The sequence below is a fragment of the Panulirus ornatus genome, chromosome 51, assembly GCF_036320965.1.
Source record: "Panulirus ornatus isolate Po-2019 chromosome 51, ASM3632096v1, whole genome shotgun sequence".
NCBI classification, from domain to species: Eukaryota; Metazoa; Arthropoda; class Malacostraca; order Decapoda; family Palinuridae; genus Panulirus; species Panulirus ornatus.
In genome coordinates this window covers 786,573-808,947 of record NC_092274.1, presented here as the reverse complement: position 1 = coordinate 808,947, position 22,375 = coordinate 786,573, and the positions used below count along the sequence as shown (strand labels likewise).

The 22,375-nt window shown below is 42.9% G+C and overlaps 1 protein-coding gene across 1 annotated transcript in view; it reads left to right on the top strand.

Annotated features, from left to right (window-relative positions):
- Positions 1–22,375, top strand: part of mas (trypsin-like serine protease domain-containing protein masquerade) — a 51,285-nt gene that overhangs the window by 15,988 nt on the left and 12,922 nt on the right. Inside the window, exons 3-9 of the mRNA XM_071691680.1 lie at positions 6,784–6,933; positions 10,755–10,825; positions 13,362–13,662; positions 14,153–14,343; positions 15,655–16,447; positions 18,218–18,769; positions 21,174–21,399. Coding sequence (XP_071547781.1) covers positions 6,784–6,933; positions 10,755–10,825; positions 13,362–13,662; positions 14,153–14,343; positions 15,655–16,447; positions 18,218–18,769; positions 21,174–21,399 — 2,284 coding nt within the window. The remainder of the gene's footprint in view (positions 1–6,783; positions 6,934–10,754; positions 10,826–13,361; positions 13,663–14,152; positions 14,344–15,654; positions 16,448–18,217; positions 18,770–21,173; positions 21,400–22,375) is intronic.

Below are 22,375 nucleotides of genomic sequence, written 5' to 3'. Positions count from 1 at the left end.
AACACACCTGTACACTACATGTACACTACCTCCACCCTCCGTACACCTCTAACACTCCGTACACCGCCTCCGGTGATCCTCCGTACACCCGTCGTGGCACTACTGTACTCTCTCTCTCTCTGTTGCTGTCAACTTCATCATTTTGAACCGCACACGGGGAGCGGGGGGGTTCGAACCCTGCACCGGTGGGGTGTCCAGGAGAGAGCTTGGGAACCAGTGACCCAGGGAGGGTGACAAGTGAGGACATCACCCCCCAGCCCCTCCCTAAACCCCCGCACTAGACACTACGTGGCACGTCACCGCCGAACACGGGCACGTGCGGGGCGCCAGGAACACGTGCAACCTTCCTCCCCTCATCCCAAACACATAGACACAGCGGGACCGGCGGTACAGAGCCGGACATACAATCTGGTGACCGGGACCGGCAACACAAGGCCACATGCGACACAATTACACTCTGCGTCTATCACACAAGGCTCTTTACGTCTCGTTTACGCGTGACGCACCACACAAAGACAACGTCATCGCCACACCTGGTGTTGGGGAAGTATTTAGCGACGGTGCAACGGAAGATGATGAGGTGGGAGAGTCAGGTGGAGGAGGAGGAGCAGCGCCACACATACCTTGGATGAGAGCCAGGCACACCTGGTGAGGATGTGCGACCTCCGAGCCATGATGACACACCCAACCCTACACCCTCCATTCCTCATTATCTCTCATGATAATTCTCCTGTACTCATCTCCGTCCATGATCACAGTCACGCCTCACTGTGTCGTATCTTCAATACCTCACATCTGGTCGAGGTCAGCGTCATCACCTCCCATCTGGTCGAGGTCGGTGTCATCACCTCCCATCTGGTCGAGGACAGTGTCATCACCTCCCATCTGGTCGAGGACAGTGTCATCACCTCCCACCTGGTCGAAGACAGTGTCATCACCTCCCATCTGGTCGAGGACAGTGTCATCATACACCTGACCAATACTGGCGCAACATTCATTCACTTCTCTCATGAGTCGAGCGTCATCCGCTAACATGTAGGAGGGACGTTCCTCCAGCTAGCGGTCCCTCACTGTCGTGCATCATCAGTCCTCTCAGCTTTTTGTCTTTGTTTACCTCTCTCTTAAGCTTCCTGATTCGTCTGTTATTCTTACAGTAAAAACCAACTAACCCACTCGTTTTTAAAGACGACCGAGAGAGGGTGTGTATGTGCGTTAGGCGCGTCGGGTCGTATATTCATACGTACAGACCACAGGTAATGAGAGGACACACCACATCAAGCCGTCCTTCCTCATTCCTCTAAAATCCTTTGGATTCCTTAACATCCGGAGTGTTCGTCCCCTGGGCCGTGCGGGGCAGCGCCCCGAGGCTAAACCCCCACCCCCGTGCACCTGCCCAAAGCTGGGATCTATAACGATGTATATATAATACGGATATAAACAGTCACTTGGAGTACTACGTACGGATTAATGTACATCGGTGGAAATGTGTACACAGAGAACAGGGCGGGGTGGTGGTGGGTGGCAGACATTGACCTCAGAGAGAATGGGGTCACCACCAGAGGCGGGGTACAACACACAGGACGCCACCTGACCTCCCCTCCTCTACACACTCCCTACCCTCACACCACACCTCCTCCCTACCTGCCTGCCCACAACACTCCCTTGCCATGATAAACATTCATAAACGATACTGATTTGAAGCGGAGACGATATTAGGACTCTGAGAACCGTCCTGTGTCTTCAGAATTAAACTAAGACGATCGGGAGCTTCAGTATAAGGTTCCAAACCTTTTAATATATAGTTGATCCCCCACATCCACGACTCCACAACCTTAAGATGGCGTACACCCAGCCGTCAGAAATCAAAATAGACCTCCACAACAGCGTAATACGAGGAGCCAAACATGGCGGCTCCAAGATCATGATGGTCGACAGGAGACTGACTCTGTGGTGTTCGCCTGAACAACAGAAGAAAGTTGTGATGGCAACTTTCCCGTCGCTTTCTTCTTCCTCCCACCACATCTGCCTCTGTGACCTCTCACTGTGGAGACACTTAACAACTCCTCCTGCTGAAGGCTGGCACACCATCAGTCATCACTCCACCCACACTTAACAGACTCACGTCATTGTATACCAACTCCACCAACTACAAACGTGTGGAGACTGTGATCTTCCCCGTCGTCAACGGTTTATTAACATGATTTCCCATCTCTAAAATCAAATTTCATAACATCAAAATAAAGAATCTTTAACTGAGGATCTTTAATATATTTTCCAGGATTATTTCTGTTTACTTTTTTCCCCATACTTGCTCGCCGTTTTCCACGTAAGCGAGGCATCGCCATAAACAGACAAAGATTTGGCTACATTCGCTCACACTCAAGTCTCCAGCTGTGATGTGTAATGCGACGATCACAGCTTCAATATCCACAACCTGGCCCCACACACCCCTACCCCTGGCCGCTTCACCTGACCTGGTTTGAGTCCACTGACAACGCGTCGCCCCCTGTATACCACATTGCTCCAGTTCACTCCAATTCTTTTCTATATCTTACATAACATACTAGCCACTGCCACCTGTGTATAGTTCATAAGCTATGCCCTCTTTACTTTCTTGTAAAATTAAATACAATTTGCACATTTGCTCTTCCTTTGGGACAACGCCAGTTACTGTTAACTCTATAAATATGACAAAAATGACTCGTCTTTGTTTATTACAACGAGGATTTGTGTGTCAGAAGTGGAAGGGACAAGGAGAAGAGGAAGACCAAATTAGAGAGGGAAGGGTAAGAGTGAATATCTTGAGTGCTCGGGGGCCTGAACATGCAGGTGAGTGGAAGGCGTGCGCGGGATAGAATGAATTGGAACGATGTGGATCTAGGAGGAGATCTTCCTGCGTTGAGAGGTATGCGGTACCCCCCCCCCCCTGCCTAATGGCAAAACCACATGATAGGTACTGAAGGTAGTTCAATCCTGTATATGTCTGGGATGGCAACACTGGTGCTTAAGTCGCCTGCGGGTGTCCGCTTCAGTAATCAGTTCTCTCCATCCTCCCTGCGGCTTGTAGTCAGGTCCAGCTTCACTGATATCTATTATTGTTGTTGTTGCTGTTGTTGTTTAACAAAAGATAATTTGCTTGGCGACACATGACCTACAAAACCGTCTGCGAACTCTCGCACATCCACTCCTATTTTCGATGATATATTCCTCCGCCATATTTGTTTACGTTTCGTTTTATGTATGTGATAGCGGTCATGTTAATCAAGCCAGGAGAGCAACGTATTAAGTTTTGATATCTTCACAAACATCGCTGTTATTGACAAGACACTTTTGTTGTATCACTGACACACACACACAGTCCAAAATGCAATTCACACTGTAAATTCTACCAGGCTTCCGTGGTGTTGAGGTTTGAGTGACTGACCGTGGCGAGTTTGCATGGGTTCGAGTCTTGGGCGCTTCTATTGACCCACAGGCAATCCCAGCTGTGTATCATTCTTTCTCGTGTTTGGGCGATAAATGCGTGATGTGGTTTAGTAAAGATCCACTGTACAGTTGGATTAAGTCCCCACCATAAGAATACATCATGGAACCACTTGGTTGCCACATCCGTCATGTACATAATGAAAAGTGACTCCAGTAACAATTAAGATAAAGTGTCATGATAACATATACTCGTGGGTGATTAACTGCAGTAACAATTAAGTGTAATAATAACAAGACATAGTTGTGGGTGATTAGAGTGAACAACATCCGGCAGTTTCATCTCTGGCCTCCTAATAACAAGTTGTGTTGTGATTCAACACTTTATCATCATCATTATCTCACAAGCTTCCTTCATCACTCAGGTATGACCTGAATAACACTTGATCACTCCATCTGTAATACGTGGTGGTGTTTGTTATGTTATTATACTAATTCCCTGTTGAATACTCGATAAGAATTCCTCCATGAACTGTCATGGGAAGTGCATTATTTTTTTCCGGGTCGTGCTGTCGGTCTCGTTTTTCGGGTCAAGTAACAGTAGTGGCCGGGTAACATGTTTTTTCGTGACATATTACCTGGTTCTCGGTTGCAAGTCAGACAGCGTAATAACATTCATCGGACGGTGTGTCATACGAAGCTCGGCTTCTGCCGTGTCTGACCTGCGCCGTACGCGGGAAAACCACGAAGATAAACGATCGCAAGTCGCATAGTTATCCGGGTCGCGTAGTGGCACAGTCGGCTCTTCCACAAGATCAATGTTCTCTCCATCCTAACATTAGCCTCGTTGACGGTGGGACTCTTGTACCAAATATATTTTCTTTTTTTATTCTAAAGTATATTGCTAGTATGGGAACCCAGATAATATAGGTTGTAGAGCACAAAATACAAGTTGTGAGGCGAGAGATTGTGATACGAAACTGGGAATGTGAATATCAAATGAAACACTTCCTCCGTCTTCTGTAAATCCATCAATCCCTTCACCCTGTTTTTTTTTTTCCACCTTTTTTTTCCACTCACTGTAAAGCTGAACTTGTCACAAATGGCACTACGAACTGGAGGTCAAAACAAGTAAAATCTATTGCCGTAAAAGTGGAGACAATGAGCCGCGCATCGAAAACTTTCTGTGATGAGAAATGAACACATAAGAGCTATATCATCCGGATTTTTTCTCTAACCCAACCTTTACGTACAGGTTCACAGTATCGTACATGATAAATCATTAATCGTACCACAATTAATCACATTTACCGTACTTGGATATATTGTCTTTGCTGATTAATCAACTGATTAATTAGTTAGAGACTTGCCTTTGTTTTCGTCAGGGCCTTGCCAGCAGGCCTAGAGCTGGCCCCGTCAGTCCTTGCTGTGTGGTGGGGTAGGGATCAACCTAGTGAGAGGCGAGGGAGAGTTAGAGGTGAGGAAGAGGGCCCGGTAGAGTGAGAGGTGAGGGAGAGGTCCAACAGTGTGAGAGGTGAGGGATAGGTCCAGTAGTGTGAGAGGTGAGGGAGAGGTCCAGTAGTGTGAGAGGTGAGGGAGAGGTCCAGTAGTGTGAGAGGTGAAGGAGAGTGTGGGAGAGGAGTGAGTCAGACTACAGATCCTGGAGAAAGTCACAAGTACTTCCTCCTCCACTACCGCCGCCAGAACACGGACGCGTCTCTCATGTGCTGTACTCTCACACTATCTATAGATAGATATATAAAGATACAGATAGATAGACAAATATTCAAACAGATAGATAGACAAATATCTAGACATACAAGTACTCACGGGACACGAAAAATTATTCAGCTGAATCACAAATAATGTTTCAACTGACGTATTTTTCTATTTGGCTCTTGAAGCACATTCTAAGCGATCAATTTTCGAGTAATTTTCCCTTTGGCTTTTCCTACTAGAACCATCCGGGGTTAATCACTGTTCATCCAGGTCCAGCATGATTAGATGTACACGAGTAAACCAACGACCCTCAGTTGCCTTATGGAAACAACTGGATACCAGTCAACTGTTCCCGTATATTCTCTTTCTTCTTCTTCTTTTTCTTCTTCTTCTTCTTCTTCTTCTTCTTCTTCTTCTTCTTTTTCTTCTTCTTCTCTCTCTGCTCTTCTTATCCCTTCCACTTTCCAGTGTTATCTTTCTGTGTCTCGTCCTCCACCTCCCAAACACCTGGTTTTCACCAGAGACACGTGAAGAACATCATCTTTTTCATGCGAATCTTTTCCCATGACGAAGGTTAAGACCAGAACTGACACGTGATCCTCAAACGCAGCGACGCGTCGTCCATTATGGCTCTCTCTCTCTCTCTCTCTCTCTCTCTCTCTCTCTCTCTCTCTCTCTCTCTCTCTCTCTCTCTCTCTCTCTCTATCTATCTATCTATCTATCTATCTATCTCTCTCTCTCTCCTCCAACTACTGTCTTATGTTCAGCGGGTTGAAAGCGGCAGTGTGACCCTTGAGCACGACGGTTCGACCTCTGGGTATTGTGGAATGCCCTTTGACCTTGACCGTTAAGGATGGGCTCATGGGCCAAGGGCCGTTACCTAAGGCGTGACGATCAATCGTGGAGTAACTGGTGTCACCTGACTGTCTGATGTGTTTGAACTGTCCAGTAGTGTGACAGCTGTAACATAACAGTCTCGTGTTGTTTGATAATGAAGCACCCACTATCGCGTGACTGTATCCTGTAGTGAAACTTCCCGCTGTAGTGTGTGACTTTATGTTGTGACTGTCTTGTAATACGAGTTTCGTAGTGTGAGTGTATAGTGTATTGCGACTGTGTACTACAGTGTAAGTGTGATATGACTGTATGCTGTAGTGTTTCCTGTAGCATGGCTGTACACTGTAGTGTTTCCTGTAATATGACTATATACTGTAGTTTCCTGTAATAAGACTGTATACTATAGTGTTTACTGTAGTATGACTATGCTGTAGTGTTTACTGTAGTATGACTATGCTGTAGTGTTTACTGTAGTATGACTGTATACTGTAGTGTTTACTGTATGACTGTATGCTGTATGTTTACTGTAGTATGACTGTATACTGTAGTGTTTACTGTAGTATGACTGTATACTGTAGTGTTTACTGTAGTATGACTGTATGCTGTAGTGGTGTGACCGCTGTAGTGAACGTGACAGCCCCTCTCACAAAGGCTGTAGTGGGGCTGTAGCGAGCGTGACTACTGTAGTGGAGTGTAGTGTAGTGAGCGTGACAACTGTAGTGGAGGCTGTGGCGAGTGTAACAAATCTTGTAGCGGAGGCTGTAGCGAGCGTGACTGGTGTAGTGAGTGAGGCTTCTATTTCAGCGCTGCTGGACACTCTGGCTAAGGCCACGGAGTCGGAGAAGTGCCCGGGCAAGTGCCTCAACGCCCTGGCCGCCCTCATCTGTAACGAGGTGGTGGAGGGCGACCTCTGCCCCACCGGAATGAAGTGCTGCAGGGCCAGGAAACCTACAGGTGAGACCTCCCTTTGGCCTCCTGGAGGTGTACCTCGGAGACAACCTCCCAACCTCCCCCACACCTCAATCTACTCCAGCAACAGGAGTATCTTGAGAGTATAACATGTCTTCTTCACCTTCTTCTTATGAAGAGTCTGACGAATCGCTGTCTCTTCTGATCAGAGAGCAGACTTCTTCTCACCGTATCCTCTATCCACACATGGATGTCTCCCTCAAGGAAGGAGAATCAGGTGGATCTGTCCCTCGGATCCCACTCTGTATCCACAGGTGGAGACCCACTCCATCAACTTGGATCTGCTTCCATCTCGTCCACATAGCTTCTTCTCCCTCTCTTCTTTGCTCCCCCACTTAAATAATTTGATGTCATTCAGGACTATCTACTATACCACTTTACTTGTAGTGTAAAAAAAAAAAAAGTGATAAAAGCTGCACTTTTCCAGTGGTGTAAAAAGCATGTTAAACTACACTTTCCCAGTGGTGAAAGCTTCCACTGCAGTACACTTCTGATGCTATGGTCATTTACCTTCCTACTCAGTGGAACAATTATCATTTTGCAGTTGACCTTTGGCCTGTCTTTCGTCGCTGAGGGAACCTGTTTGTTTTCGACTGCCCCTCTTAATTACTTAGTTGAAATAACAGGAATATTTTTTACGTCAAAATAGATAGCAACAATCCTTTACCCTCTGTCAAGATAAAGATAATCTCATTTTTCGAAGACAACTATTTCTTCTTTTCCTCTGTTAACAACCATTTCTTTTCTGTCCAGATGACTATCATAATTTCTCTTTCATAATAATTACATTTCTGTTAGTGACAGAATTCCCTCTTTGTTAAAATAACAATCACTTCGTTGTCTGTCAAGATAACACTTCCTTTCTCCCTGTCCAGCTCACTAGTGCCTCTTCCTTCTGACTGTCAGCTTCCAAATGCCTTTCATTTTCTCTGTCAAGAAAACATTTCGATAAACTTATCATTAAAACCTTCACTTGTTTCTCATATTCCAAATCTCACAAATTTCTCTCTTGCAAATGTGTTCAAGAAGTTGTTTGTGGTTAACAATTCTGTTAACTTCTTGCAATCTGTTTTCAACTTATCTCTTCCTTAAACAAAAGTACGACAAAATTATAAGTAGCGCATAGGTAAATATCAATACATGGTTAAAAGTATATAAATAATGTATATATAAAAGTAAGAAATTTTTGGATGTCCTTGAAAGCCTGATTTATTTTTTCCTCTATTCCAGTAACTGTGACCACGAAGCTTCGATCATTCGTTTCTTTCATTCTTTCTTCTTTCAGTAAGGAGGTTCGGAGGTGGGGCAGGTCATGATGGACCATTGTGAAATGGACGAGAGATTAAGTGTACAGCGAGGGTTATGGCGTAGGTGTTATGATACCTGTGGCTGATCATGTGGAAGTCTGTTTTTTTGGTGCCTTATTTATATACCCCCGGCAAACTGGGGGTGTGTATGTTGTCATGTATAGCTTGAGGAAGGCAGGCTGCTAAGCCGAGCTGAGCCCTGTTCATCATCGTGTACATCAGCAGTGGGTTCCAGCTTCCCTGAGTTTTCATGAGGCTTCGGGTGAATCATATGAGTGGTCCATGTCTGTGTTGCTGTCGGGATCTCAGGTTTGCTGTAGCTTGTGTCATCGACATCTTCAAAGTCTCTGCCATTACTTTCTGTGCGGTTTCCCTACGGCAAGAACCCATTAATCAAATCTTTAGTTCTTGTTGATGCTGTTCTACGGTATTTTCAGTGTAGGGTATTTCTTACCCGTGAGGAATGGGCATGCCCTCTGTAACTCCAGCAGGCGTAATGTAGAAGTGAGGAACGTTCGTGGGTAGGATAAGATACGTGTTATCATGGCTCTGACCAGGGGTAGTTTTTGGTTCTCTGGAAGGGGCCAGAATCTGTACAGAGCTGGTCAGGGTCGCTTTTCCCCGCGCGGATCTCATATCGACGTCATCTGTCATGTTGACGTCATCTGTCATGTTGACATCATCATGTCATCAATCTTGGCGATGTTAAAGTGTGACCCCAGGATGTTGCTGTTCCTCTAGCGCAACGTCTTGCTTCCATCATCACATTAACGGGCTTTGATTCTTCCTGGCGCCATTTATACTTGATCTTTATATATTTGCTTTTATCTTTTTGTCCGTTTCGAATATGTTTAGCCTGGCTGCCTGAAGACGGCACCAAGCCAATATGTTTTGGGAGTCAGTTGTTCGAGACTTAACACGTGCGAGGCGTCGTGTACATAGATGACCAAGCTTATGGTACCAACAAGTGAGGGAACATCAGGCGAAGCCATGAATAGCCTTGGTGTTATGACGCGGGCCTGTGGGAACCCACTTAACTGAGGAAATTTGGGTGACGTTGCAGAGTGGATGATGATTTCTGCGGTGCGTTGGTTTAGAAAGTTACTTACTAGTCTTTCCCTGGTGTTTGGCACGCCTAGCTGTGTATAGTCTGTATTATAGGTCGTTTATCCTAAAAAATATTCAAAGGCTGTGTTTTATATCTCTCTCAACAGGTGCAATTTATTCCATGTCCTCCGGATATGGCTTTTTCTTCTGCCGCAGTCTTACTTGCATAAGTGTTACTTCTAACCCTCTGAAACACGTATCGATTTGAGTTACGAAAGTTGTTTTAGAAGTGTCCTCTTAACCTTCGCTTTATCATTCCATCAAAAGCTTTCCCTGGAACTTCTAGGATGGAAATGGAGCTGTATTTCTTTGAGTTTGCCCCTGGCATTCCTGGTTTTGGCATCACTGTCACTCGACTCCTTGGAAGCTTCGGGGAAATTATCCTGTGCTCGGCATAGCACTGTAGGTGTTGAGAAGGTGTCGAAGTACTGTTAGCGGTAGCATAATATTCTGCCTCCTTTTCCAAGGCTCAGTTCTTGGTTGGCTGTACCAAGTTCCGGCAAGTTAATTGCCAATGAGAGGTAGTTATTAGGGGACAATCGGGCTGAGCCTATGGTTTGGTTCTTTCCTCGTTCTGACACTCAGCAAGTCAGTTATCTTGCCATGTGTTCATGAATTTTGCTGCCTCGTGGGTCTGTGTCGGGTGTCTTTTCTGCCGTCTGGTGGGCCTTTGAACCAACGAGTTAGGTCGATTGCCTGGTTAAACAATAAGTGTCAGGTAACAGCTGTTGTGGGCAATGCCTCACCTGTTTGCTTGCTCTGGCTTGCCTTGGCATGAGTCATTTCAATCAGGCCAATTTGACTAGGCTAACAGCCTTTTGAATGGCTCTTGTATGGATACTCCGAGTGTGTCAAAGTCAGCACAAACTGAACACAGCTTGTAATCAGAAGGATATGTCACATATCCTTGTGGTGTGGACATGATCTACGTAACAGTTACGTAAAGCAAGGGATAATATAAACTGCTCAGCTTGAGTCTGCTGGTCGCACCTTCGTGCACCGCCAGCTTGAGTACCTGTTCAGTAAGTTCGTTCTAAAGCGTCTTGTGAGTTCATCCTACAACAATATATGGTCTCTGAATGTACTTAATAAACCTATTGTTAAACACATATTGAAAATACCAGTAATATTTCTTTAATAACTCTATAACGGCCTCACTATGTCGTAGAGGTAAACAACGACCTAAAAGCCTACTAAACAGATCCAAAAAATAAATAAATAAATATAAATGAAATGATAGTTACCACTTTTCTAGGGCAGAGTATCCATTACAGACACAGTACTCCGACAACACCAACCCATTTGGACCTGAACCTGTTCATCTATTTCATTCTTGACCTTTTGTGACTAAATTCGGCCTCCAGGTAACTCGTATTTGACGTCATGTTACAGGTGACAGCGGCAGTGACGATAATCCCGTAACGGCTCCGACCACCGACACCACAGATGAACCGGAGGAAGAGGTCAGTCCCCATCACAGAGGAACAGTGCTAGTTGTGGTAGTGCTAACTAGTTGTGGCAGTGCTAGCTAGTTGTGGTAGTACCGGCTACTCGTGGTAGTGCTAACTAGTTAGTTGTGGTAGTGCTAGCTAGTTGTGGTAGTACCTGCTACTTGTGGTTGTGCTAATTAGTTGTGGTAGTGCTAGCTAGCTGTGGTAGTGCCAGCTAGTTGTGGTAGTACCTGCTAGTTGTGGTAGTACCTGCTACTTGTGGGAGCGCTAGCTAGTTGTGGTAGTACCTGCTGCTTGTGGTAATGCTAACTAGTTAGTTGTGGTAGTACTAGTTGGTAGTATCTGCTAGTCGTGGTAGTGCCAGCTAGTTGTGGTAGTAGCTGCTAGTTTTGGTAGTACCTGCTGGTTGTGGTAGTGCTAACTAGCTAGTTGTGGTAGTTCTCACGATGTGGTAGTACCTGCTAGTTGTAGTAGTGCTAGCTAGTTGTGGTAGTGCCAGCTAGTTGTGGTAGTACCAGCTAGTTGTGGTAGTACCAGCTAGTTGTGGTAGTGCCAGCTAGTTGTGGTAGTAACTGCTAGTTTTGGTAGTACCTGCTAGTTTTGGTAGTGCTAACTAGTTAGATGTGGTAATGCTAGCTAATTGTGGTAGTACCTGCTAGTTGTTAGTGCTAGCTAGATGTGCTAGTACCTGCTAGTTGTGGTAGTGCTAGCTAGTCATGGTAGTACTTGCTAGTTGTGGTAGTGCCAGCTAGTTGTGGCAGTAGCTGATAGTTGTGGTAGTACCAGCTAGTGTGGTAGTACCAGCTAGTTGTGGTAGTAACTGCTAGTTGTGGTAGTACCTGCTAGTTGTGGTAGTACCAGCAACTGCTAGTTCTGGTACTGCCTGCCTGTTGTAGTAGTACCTGCTTGCTCATTGTGGCACCACCTGCAAGTTATGGCAGTACCTGTTAGTGGTACTGCCTGCTAGTTATGGTAGTACCTGCTAGTTGTGATAGTGGTAACTAGTAAGTTGTGGTAGTGCTAGCTAGTTGTGGTAGTACCTGCTAGTTGCGTTAGTGCTAGCTAGATGTGGAAGTACCTGCTAGTTGTGGTAGTACTTGCTAGTTGTGGTAGTGCCAGTTAATTGTGGAAGTAACTGCTAGTTGTGGTAGTGCCAGCTGGTTATGGTAGTAACTGCTATTTGTGGTAGCACCTGCTAGTTGTGGTAGTGCTTGCTAGCTGTGGTAGTGCCAGCTAGTTGTGGAAGTAACTGATAGTTGTGGTAGTACCAGCTGGTTGTGGTAGTACCTGCTAGTTGTGGTAGTACCAGCAACTGCTAGTTCTGGTACTGCTTGCTTGTTGTAGTAGTACCCACTTGCTCATTGTGGTACTGCCTGCAAGTTGTGGCAGTACCTACTGGTGGTGCTGCCTGTCAGTTGTGGTAGTAACTGCGAGTTGTGATAGTAAATGCTGGTTGTGGTTGTACCTGTTATACAGTTGTGGAAGCACCTGCTGTTAGGATACTGCCTGCTAGTTGTAATAGTACGTGCTAACTGTTTAGTATCTGCTAATTGTGGAAGTAACTACTACTTAGGGTATCTTCACTAGCTGTGGTATTCTTTGCTTTTACGGTAGTACCTACTATTTGTGGTAGTATCTACTACCTGCTTGCTGTGGTAGTACACGCTAGTTGTGGTAGTGCCTGCCAGTTGAGGTAGCACCTGCCACTTGTGGTTATCATATAGCTGTGGTAGTACCTGTTAGCTTTTGTGTTATCTGCAAATTGTGGTAGTACATTCTAGCTATAGTAGTACCTGCTAGTTGAGATAGTACCTTTTAGATGTGGTAGTCCCTGCTAGCTGTGTTACTACCTTCTAGATGTGTTAATACATGCTAGTTATGGTAGTATCTTCTAACTATGATAGTACCTGCTAGTTGTGGTGATACCTTCAAGAAGTGGTATTACTTGCTAATTGTGGTAGGACCTTCTAGCTGTTGTACTACCTATCTGCTGTAGTAGTATGTGCTAGATATGGCAGTTCCTTCTAGCTATGGCACTATTTACTAGCTGTAGCAGTACATGCTAGTTATGGTGGTATCTATTGCTATGGTAGTACTTGCCAGTTGTAGTACCTTCCACTAGTTTTGGTACTGCCCACTACTGTACTCCCCACACACTGATGCTGAGAATGAGCAATTTCTCACAAGAAATCATATATTTTTCTTTACCACTTCTTACGCTAATATCAACAAAAGAAAATAAGATGATCTTTAAGTATATTTTGAGGAAGTTTCTTTTAAAAGTTTGTACAAGTGTATGTGCACATGCAATAATTTATGCCCTATACAGTGTTTATGAATAATATATGTCCCTCTTTTACCTTTAGAAATGATAGGGTTAATGTAGAACATGTCCCATTTTCATCCTACATAATGTCGTTTTAGTTATATGTTAGTTAAGGATACTACAAATGAAGCTACTTGCCCTGTGCCCTAAGATATAAATGATCAGTTCAGTATTGTTTTGAGTTCATTCGAGTTCATTATGCTGTGTCTGAAAATGGTACAGATGACAACGCTGACAGAGGGACTGAACACATGGAGTGGTGTTCTAGACCCTGAGGAAGAGGACGAGGTTGTCTCCCCAACACTACAGCCCTCCACGGAAGAACCACAGAGGGAAGACAGCCCCGTAAGTACACTTGTGGCCAAGCCAGCAGAGCTCATCCAGGAGGGGGGACAGGGAGAAGAAGAGACTGTAGTGGAGAAGCTGGAGGAGGAGAAGGACCCAGAGGCTGAGACTAATACCAACACAGAGGTGCCACCAATCACCACTACGCCTAAGGCCCAGGCCTACGCCCCCTCCAGTAGTAAGTGGCAGTCACAGTGCAGCTCAATGCTTCCTTAATACACCCAAAAGAGAGAGAGAGAGAGAGAGAGAGAGAGAGAGAGAGAGAGAGAGAGAGAGAGAGAGAATTATTAGAATATCCAATTTTGTAAATAAATTTGAACATTGTGAGAATATCTTTTATTGGTAATATCTTTTATTGGTGATTAAAAGTTCCCATATCCTTTCATATTCTGTATCTGGCAAGTATTATCAACAAGTCTCTTAGCTCTTCTTTTATCAATGATACTTATTATAATGTAAACCTTGTCAACATAATATCTTCAAAGTAATGTGGATACATACTGTACTACTTGTCATTTCTCCATCTTTCTACCATCTGTCATCTCCCTATCCTTCGTTATTCGTTTCCCTTTATCTTCATACAATTCATCATCAATACATCTTTTTATTAATTATCTCAAAGTTCCACATCATTTTTTGTCCCTACATCACATTTCTGTGGTTCTCAGGCCTGCGTGTGTGTCCTGGTGTGTGTGTGGCAAATCGTATCAGTGAGTACTGTGAGGCAGCACTAGATGTGAACCAGCTGTGTAGATCAGGACTCCGCTGCTGTGTCTCAGCAGACCTCTTTGCTGATGTTGATGAGCCACCCAAGGAGTTCGTCCTCCTCAACCCCAAGAAGTCACAGGAAAAGACAGAGGTTAGTTATATCACCATACTGTAACAGCAGAGTCATATGACTTGTTATAAACCTTCACAGAACTAACTCGATATCACTTCTAATACTTTTATTGATCATCTAAACGTAAGGTATATAGGGGTTCTGAAGGGTTTCAGATCCCAACTAAGATAACAGTATAAATCTTTGCCTTTGGAGAGTTATTTCCCTTCAACTGTGGACTCCTTATCATATTCTCTATAGCTTTATCTGTCACATGCAGGTCTTTTGTCCTCTTAATATTTCATCTTACTCTGTTTTCCAATTCTAAAACAAGTTTTTCACTTCCTTCAAAATTTGTAAATACTTTCTCGTCTCTTCTTTTTCTTTCATAATTCCCTCTATATTTCAATAAAGGCCAGCCTTGATGTGGACTTTTGTCTGAGGCCTTAGAAAAAAAAAAAAATAAAGTTTCCTTTTATCAATTTGTGTGTTGGTTGTACTTCATACACTCAACAAAAGTATGGAGTTCATTACTGTATTATGAGTTGAAGTTAGTGTAAAGTAGAATGGGATGAATTTACAGTTCAGCCATTCATGATCCATTTCTACACAAGTCAAACAATATTACAAAGACACAAGTTTAGACAAATTTAACAAGATATAATTGCATATTTTGAATCGGTAATATAAACCACCAGAAACTGAAAAACAAATGATGCAAGTGCAATTCATGAAATTAAATATTATGATTCAACAAATTTAGATTCAAATTCTGAATAGAAAGATGCACTCTTACATATTCAGTGAAAATGTTTACCATAATCAATTTCATTACAAGTAAGTGTAGTATTCGAGATATATAATCTCTAGATTTGCTAAAAACAAAAAAAATTACTCAAGTCATGCATCAGCTCCAAGAGCTTGAGGTTTATCAATTATCCAAATTCTTTATGTGAATTTTTGAAAAGTCCACTTTGTATCCCTAAAAAATTACTGCATAGAAATTATCTGGAACACTTCCTTGCTCTGAAGTACTGTTCAGTTATCAACCTTTATGACACTATATATCTCAATTGTATTTATAACCTCTTGTCTTCCCACCAGTTTTCCAGTAAAACTAATGTAGCCTGAGAATATATTATCTCTCATTACCCAACAAGGATAAAATAATGTGGATATCACTCAAATTTTAAGAAAAAGGTTCAAATTTTTGAGGTGCTATTGCAAGCAGAATAGTTCAGTATTTTCCATCTTCTGTTAAAGAAAATTACCATTATGTTGTAACTCTGAAATGAAATTCACCATTCAGATGCAATGGTAGTGTACTAATAAGGTACTTCAATTTGGCAGAGACCTGATTCAGAGGATAGTAGCAGCACAGACAGACCCACCACTACCACTGCAACCACTACCACCCAGTGGACAACTGTGTATACTCGCCGGCCAGAACCCAGACCAAACCCACTCTTGAACATCCCACCAGAGTTGCATTGCAAGGGTACCTGTGTTGCTGGGTTCTTTGCCTTCCTTTGTGATGAAATTGATCGCACTGGTGCATGTCCTAGAGGTGGCAGGTGCTGTGTTACCAAACGGCGAAGACCGAGACCAAATCCCAATGATAATTATCCTGACACCAAACCCATTACTACAACAAGTAGTACCTCCACTACCTCCACAACTAGCTCACCATCACTGCCTCCCTGCCCTGGTACCTGCCTTCCTTCTCTTGTGTCATCATTCTGCAATCAACCCTCTGTGCTGCTCGAGGTTTCTAGCTGTGAGAAAGGAACTGTGTGCTGTAACAACAGAGCCGAGAATGAAACACCACTACCACCACCAAGAGAGCCTCCTCCATCACCTCCCCAGGAAAGGCCAATTCCACCTGCCTTCCAGACGTTGGCTTCACTCTTCACCCGACCATCTCCACCACCAAGGACAGTAGAAAGGCCAAACAGACCACCAGCTACTCCTCCTCCTCCACCACCACCTCCACCAACAACCACTATGACTTCGACCACCACTACTTCCACCACAAGCACTACCACCACTACAACCACACCACTCCCTACAACTGAAGCACCTGACCTACGGCCTGAGTGCCCTGGCACTTGCATACAACCATTCCTCTCCTTCACCTGCTTTGGTAAGGAACATTGAGTTTTGATAGCATACTTTTATATATATATATATATATATATATATATATATATATATAGAAAAGCAAATGGATTTGTATGTAGCATTTATGGATCTGGAGAAGGCATATGATAGAGTTGATAGAGATGCTCTGTGGAAGGTATTAAGAATATATGGTGTGGGAGGCAAGTTGTTAGAAGCAGTGAAAAGTTTTTATCGAGGATGTAAGGCATGTGTACGTGTAGGAAGAGAGGAAAGTGATTGGTTCTCAGTGAATGTAGGTTTGCGGCAGGGGTGTGTGATGTCTCCATGGTTGTTTAATTTGTTTATGGATGGGGTTGTTAGGGAGGTAAATGCAAGAGTCCTGGAAAGAGGGGCAAGTATGAAGTCTGTTGGGGATGAGAGAGCTTGGGAAGTGAGTCAGTTGTTGTTCGCTGATGATACAGCGCTGGTGGCTGATTCATGTGAGAAACTGCAGAAGCTGGTGACTGAGTTTGGTAAAGTGTGTGGAAGAAGAAAGTTAAGAGTAAATGTGAATAAGAGCAAGGTTATTAGGTACAGTAGGGTTGAGGGTCAAGTCAATTGGGAGGTGAGTTTGAATGGAGAAAAACTGGAGGAAGTGAAGTGTTTTAGATATCTGGGAGTGGATCTGTCAGCGGATGGAACCATGGAAGCGGAAGTGGATCATAGGGTGGGGGAGGGGGCGAAAATTTTGGGAGCCTTGAAAAATGTGTGGAAGTCGAGAACATTATCTCGGAAAGCAAAAATGGGTATGTTTGAAGGAATAGTGGTTCCAACAATGTTGTATGGTTGCGAGGCGTGGGCTATGGATAGAGTTGTGCGCAGGAGGATGGATGTGCTGGAAATGAGATGTTTGAGGACAATGTGTGGTGTGAGGTGGTTTGATCGAGTAAGTAACGTAAGGGTAAGAGAGATGTGTGGAAATAAAAAGAGCGTGGTTGAGAGAGCAGAAGAGGGTGTTTTGAAATGGTTTGGGCACATGGAGAGAATGAGTGAGGAAAGATTGACCAAGAGGATATATGTGTCGGAGGTGGAGGGAAAATATATATATATATATATATATATATATATATATATATATATATATAAGAATCCCTGGGGATAGGGGAGAAAGAATACTTCTCACGTATTCCCTGCGTGTCGTAGAAGGTGACTAAAAGGGGAGGGAGCGGGGGGCTGGAAATCCTCCCCTCTCATTTTTTTTTAATTTTCCAAAAGAAGGAACGGAGAAGGGGGCCAGGAGAGGATATTCCCTCAAAGGCCCAGTCCTCTGTTCTTAACGCTACCTCGCTAACACGGGAAATGGTGAATAGTTTGAAAGAAAGAATATGGAAGAATTTTGGAGGAAGTGAGAAACCTGTTTTAAAATGTGCCAGGCCATTGTTATTGTGAAAGACATGAGAAGGTAGAGTTCCAAAGCTCTAATGTGTAGGGAAAGAAGCATTTATCAAAACAGACCACCCTTGAGTTGCCATTGGCCACACAGTAATCATGTGATGCAGCTGCTTGCCAAGTAGTGCATGGTAGGTGCACACATGCAGCCAGCTCTCAGGAGTTAAAACCAGAGTAATACTTATAGAAGAGGGAAAAACCAACGTTGCAGTCTTGGGCAAGCGAGTCAAGTTAGCCTGGGATAGTTTATAAGTCAGACCACTTTCAACTCAACTTTGTCAAGTAATGATCCAGTGCTAGTACAAACAATATTTCCAAAATTATTACTCTATATTCACATGCAAACTATGATCTTCCTTTACAGGTAATGCTGAGATGACAGATTTGTTTAAGTGTAGTAAACTCAAGACAGAATGCTGTTCTCCAAAGTCTGCCCTGAGGGATGTCTTGCGATTTGAAGAGATCCAAAACATTGCCAGAAATGACACTGTTTTGCACAATCCATATGATGGTTCCTATGCTCCTGGCTATGGGCACACTGGGTATGAACAACCTCCCTATGAACAGCCTCCATACGATCCTTCTAATTATCATCCATACGAACAACCTACTTATGAGCAGCCTCCATATGAGCAACCAGCATATGAGCAGCCTCCTTATGAACAGCCATATGAGCAACCATCATATGAGCAGCCTACATATGAGCAGCCATCATATGAACAACCACCATATGAGCAACCACCTTATGAACAGCCTCAGTATGAGCAGCCTTCATATGAGCAACCACCATACGAGCAGCCTCCACACAAAGAGGCTGCTTATGAGAAGACATCTTACGAACAGCCTCCATATCCACCATATCAGCCTGAGCAACCATATCAACAGCCATATCAACCACAACAGAATGTTACTCAAGGTATATATGGTATATAAGCTCATTCATAACATCATCAATCTTTGCCTATATCTTAAGTATGCTATTTTACAGCAGACTATCGAAACAATGCAGTCACAGGACATCAATATATATTTCTTTCTTTTCTGGTCAGTTCTTCCAAAAAAATTCATATTTTCTTTTAATGAAATCATACTGGCTGGTACTGCATGTCTGTACTGACCAAAAATCGCCATCACTCTCCAAAGTGGAATCAGTTGTTAAAGTATACGTATCACAAATGCAATGTAAATGCTCTGTATTCTTAATCCAAAAGTTTATGGTTCACTCTATCAGCCAGGCATATTTGATAAAATACTGGTTGTATTCTTAATCCAAAAGTTTATGGTTCACTCTATCAGCCAGGCATAATTGATAAAATACTGGTTGCTGTATGTGAGCAGGACCAGCCATTCTGTCATATAAAGACCCTACAGCCCTTATTTCTGAGGAAAATGCCATCAAAAATAGTGGAAAGTGGTATAAAGGATTTTTGCTACTATATTTTTCTCTCTCAACATGAGAATTTTATATTTTCACTTGCTTTGTAAACTTTGCTTTCAGATCTCTTGATGGATTTTAAATTTTCAGGAAACTGTCCTGAGGTCGCACAGATTTTCTGTTAGCTGAGAAATCAGGTGTGCAACATTACTTCACATTATCCAAAAGTGTGTTGGATTGAAACTTTTTGCAAAAAAAAGAAAAACATTAAGATTAGTTTTGATTAGCTTTCTATGCAGAAGTCCTATGCTAAATGAATTCTAGCATTTATTTCTTAGATGCTGTGCATCCTTCATTTTCAGTCTTAAAATTTAGTGCTTAGAGTATCTTTTTAATGATGTAGATGTAAATATGCCCTTTACCTATCTGTGTATACTAAATACATCACCCACCAATGAAACCAAATAGCACCATTTGAAATACCATAAATCACTGCCACCATACACCACCACATACATAGTCTTGTATTAGAGACAGTAAGGAATGAAAGGTATCTGCCTTGGATCTGTTGCTAGGGATTTTATTAATGCACTAATGAGGTAGTTGTTTTCTATATGCTACTGTTGGAAGCAAGATATCAAAATATAAGAAGTGGCTCTCTTGAGTATGATATCCCAGGCATATTATGGAAGAGTGAGGAATATAAGTGGACGAACTTTTGTTTTTACAATATCGTAAATGTTGAGTGAATCAAGGACTACTGAATGCATGAAACCATCAAAAATGACAAATAAGAAATGACGAGCAAAAGAAGGCTCTTCTTCCTTTTAAAAGGCTTATTTTCCTATGCATTAGAGCAGCCCTCTGCCGATGACCTATTGAGGATGAAATGCTAAAGCCGAGAAGCAGCACTGACATTCACCTGTTATAGAGACTCTTTTGCCATGGCAACCCTTGAGGGAGTTCATTGATATAGATAAATTGATAGATAAACTTTTCTCCTATACACATTATTTCAAGAACATGCTAATCAGTGAATTTTCTGGATTTTGCACATGAAAGAATTGTTATGCAACCAGTTTCTTTCTTAAATGATAAAGTACCCTGCTTAACTGTTTGATTAGTACTTCTATCTATCTATCTATATCTCTGATGCCCATTCCCTTTGGGCACTCCCATCAAGAAGATGGCCACAGCAAAAGTGTCTCCACTTATCCCTGTCCTTACAGGCCTCCCTTGCATACAGCATTTCACACATTCTTCCACCATTTCTTTCCTTACAGTACTCCCTTACTCTATATCATGTCATGTGGTCTTCCTCTTACCATTTTATGTGAAAAATGTTGGCCTAAAATCCCACAAACTTATTTTTTTTACTGATCTGTTTCTTAATAATGACAGTAATTCCTCATTATCAATACTGTACATATATACATAGATTCATATAGTACAGAGTAGTGAAGTGGTTATCATTACTAACCAGGAGTCAGCACAGGCCAATGCAGGGTCCGACCCCCATGGGTTCAAATCCTGGACATTGCAGTCAGCCTAAAACCAACTCTGGTGTTCATCCTCCCCTTGGGGCTGGTCAATAAATGGGTACCTACCTTAAGCTGACATGTGTGTGAGTGTGAGTTTGTATGTATACACAGGTGTAAAGACATGATACATATATGCAAGGTAAAGAGATAGGGTAACATGAGTGTGAAACTCTCCCCTCATAACACAACAGTAATCATATAAATACAGAATGAAAAAGAGATGGAGACAGAGATTAGTATGTAAGTCAGTAACACAGCTTGATGTATTAAATGGATCCACTGACAGAAATACTGTATAAGATAGATTTGTTTTCATAAATAAAGATAAACAAAGCACAGCTAGGATTGATGACAAGCATGAAATGAAAATAGGGCAGTTTGAAGGACTTTAAATTTCCTTGCAGTGCCACCAGCATTGGTCCAAACCACAACCCCAGCACCCGTCAGAAATAAATATGTGTGTGGCGTGAAAGGGAGCCAGAGGCATGGGCGTGTTGTGGGCGGGGAAGACTCAGTGCCAGGGGAGTGGTGCTGGCAGGTGGCACTTATCAACTCCCTCAACCAATACTTATGTGGTGGAGCACTCATTGGCACCCAGTGGGTCCTTACTGCTGCTCACTGTGTCACCAAGTGAGTGACAGATGCACTAAAATTTTCTTTACTCCTTTGATAATCTTATACTTAGCTTCATCTTACCCAGTTTTAAAGCTCATGTTGATTTTCCAAATTTCCCGTTTGAAATTTAAAGCTATCATATAGACTTATTGATTTCTGTTGTCATATTGCTTTTCACACTCTACATCCAAACATGTTGGTAATCCAAAAAGTTTAGTCATTCTATATCATGCCAATAAGTTGACCATTAATGTAACAAAGTTATCCTGACTTCACATAGTCGACCAACTTCATTCCAAATTGCAAAACCTCACTGAAATCACTAGACATAGATTCATAACAGGATGTTCATTTACTAACCACCCAAATTGACTGCAGAGTACTGTATTCTCTTAACTTCAGTAAGCAGATAATCTAACCATAGGTTCAATAAGTACCACATAATCTAACCATATTCTAAGTAAAGGTGAAATGATAGAGAATGGTTTCAGTGTAAGTTTGAATTGGGAGGACTTGGAAGAAGTGGAGTGCTTTAGGTACTTAGAAGTGGGCATGGCAGTAGAACTGAACCATGGAAGCTGGTGAGCCACAGGGTGGAAGAGGGGGCTAAGGTCCCGCTTGCATTAAGAAGCATGTGGGAGGAAAGGGCTATGTCTGTTATGGCTAAGATAGATATATTTGAAGGTAAAGTATAATTGGGTATTGTTAGAAGGTGAGTCTTGACCCCCTCAGTGCAAAAGAAACGAAAAGGGTGGACATATTAGAAATATAATACCTGAGGATATGAGGTGTGAGAAGAGTTGACAGTGTAAGGAATGACAGCATAACAGAAAGGTGTGGTAGTAAGGGTGGTCTGATTAAAAGAGCTAAGGTGTGCAGAAATGGTTTGGATGCATGAGAAAGATGAGCAAAGAAAGACAAAGAGAGTATATGTGTCAGAAGTAGAAAAAGCAAGGGGGAAAAGGGACCAAGGATTGGCTTTTACTTCATA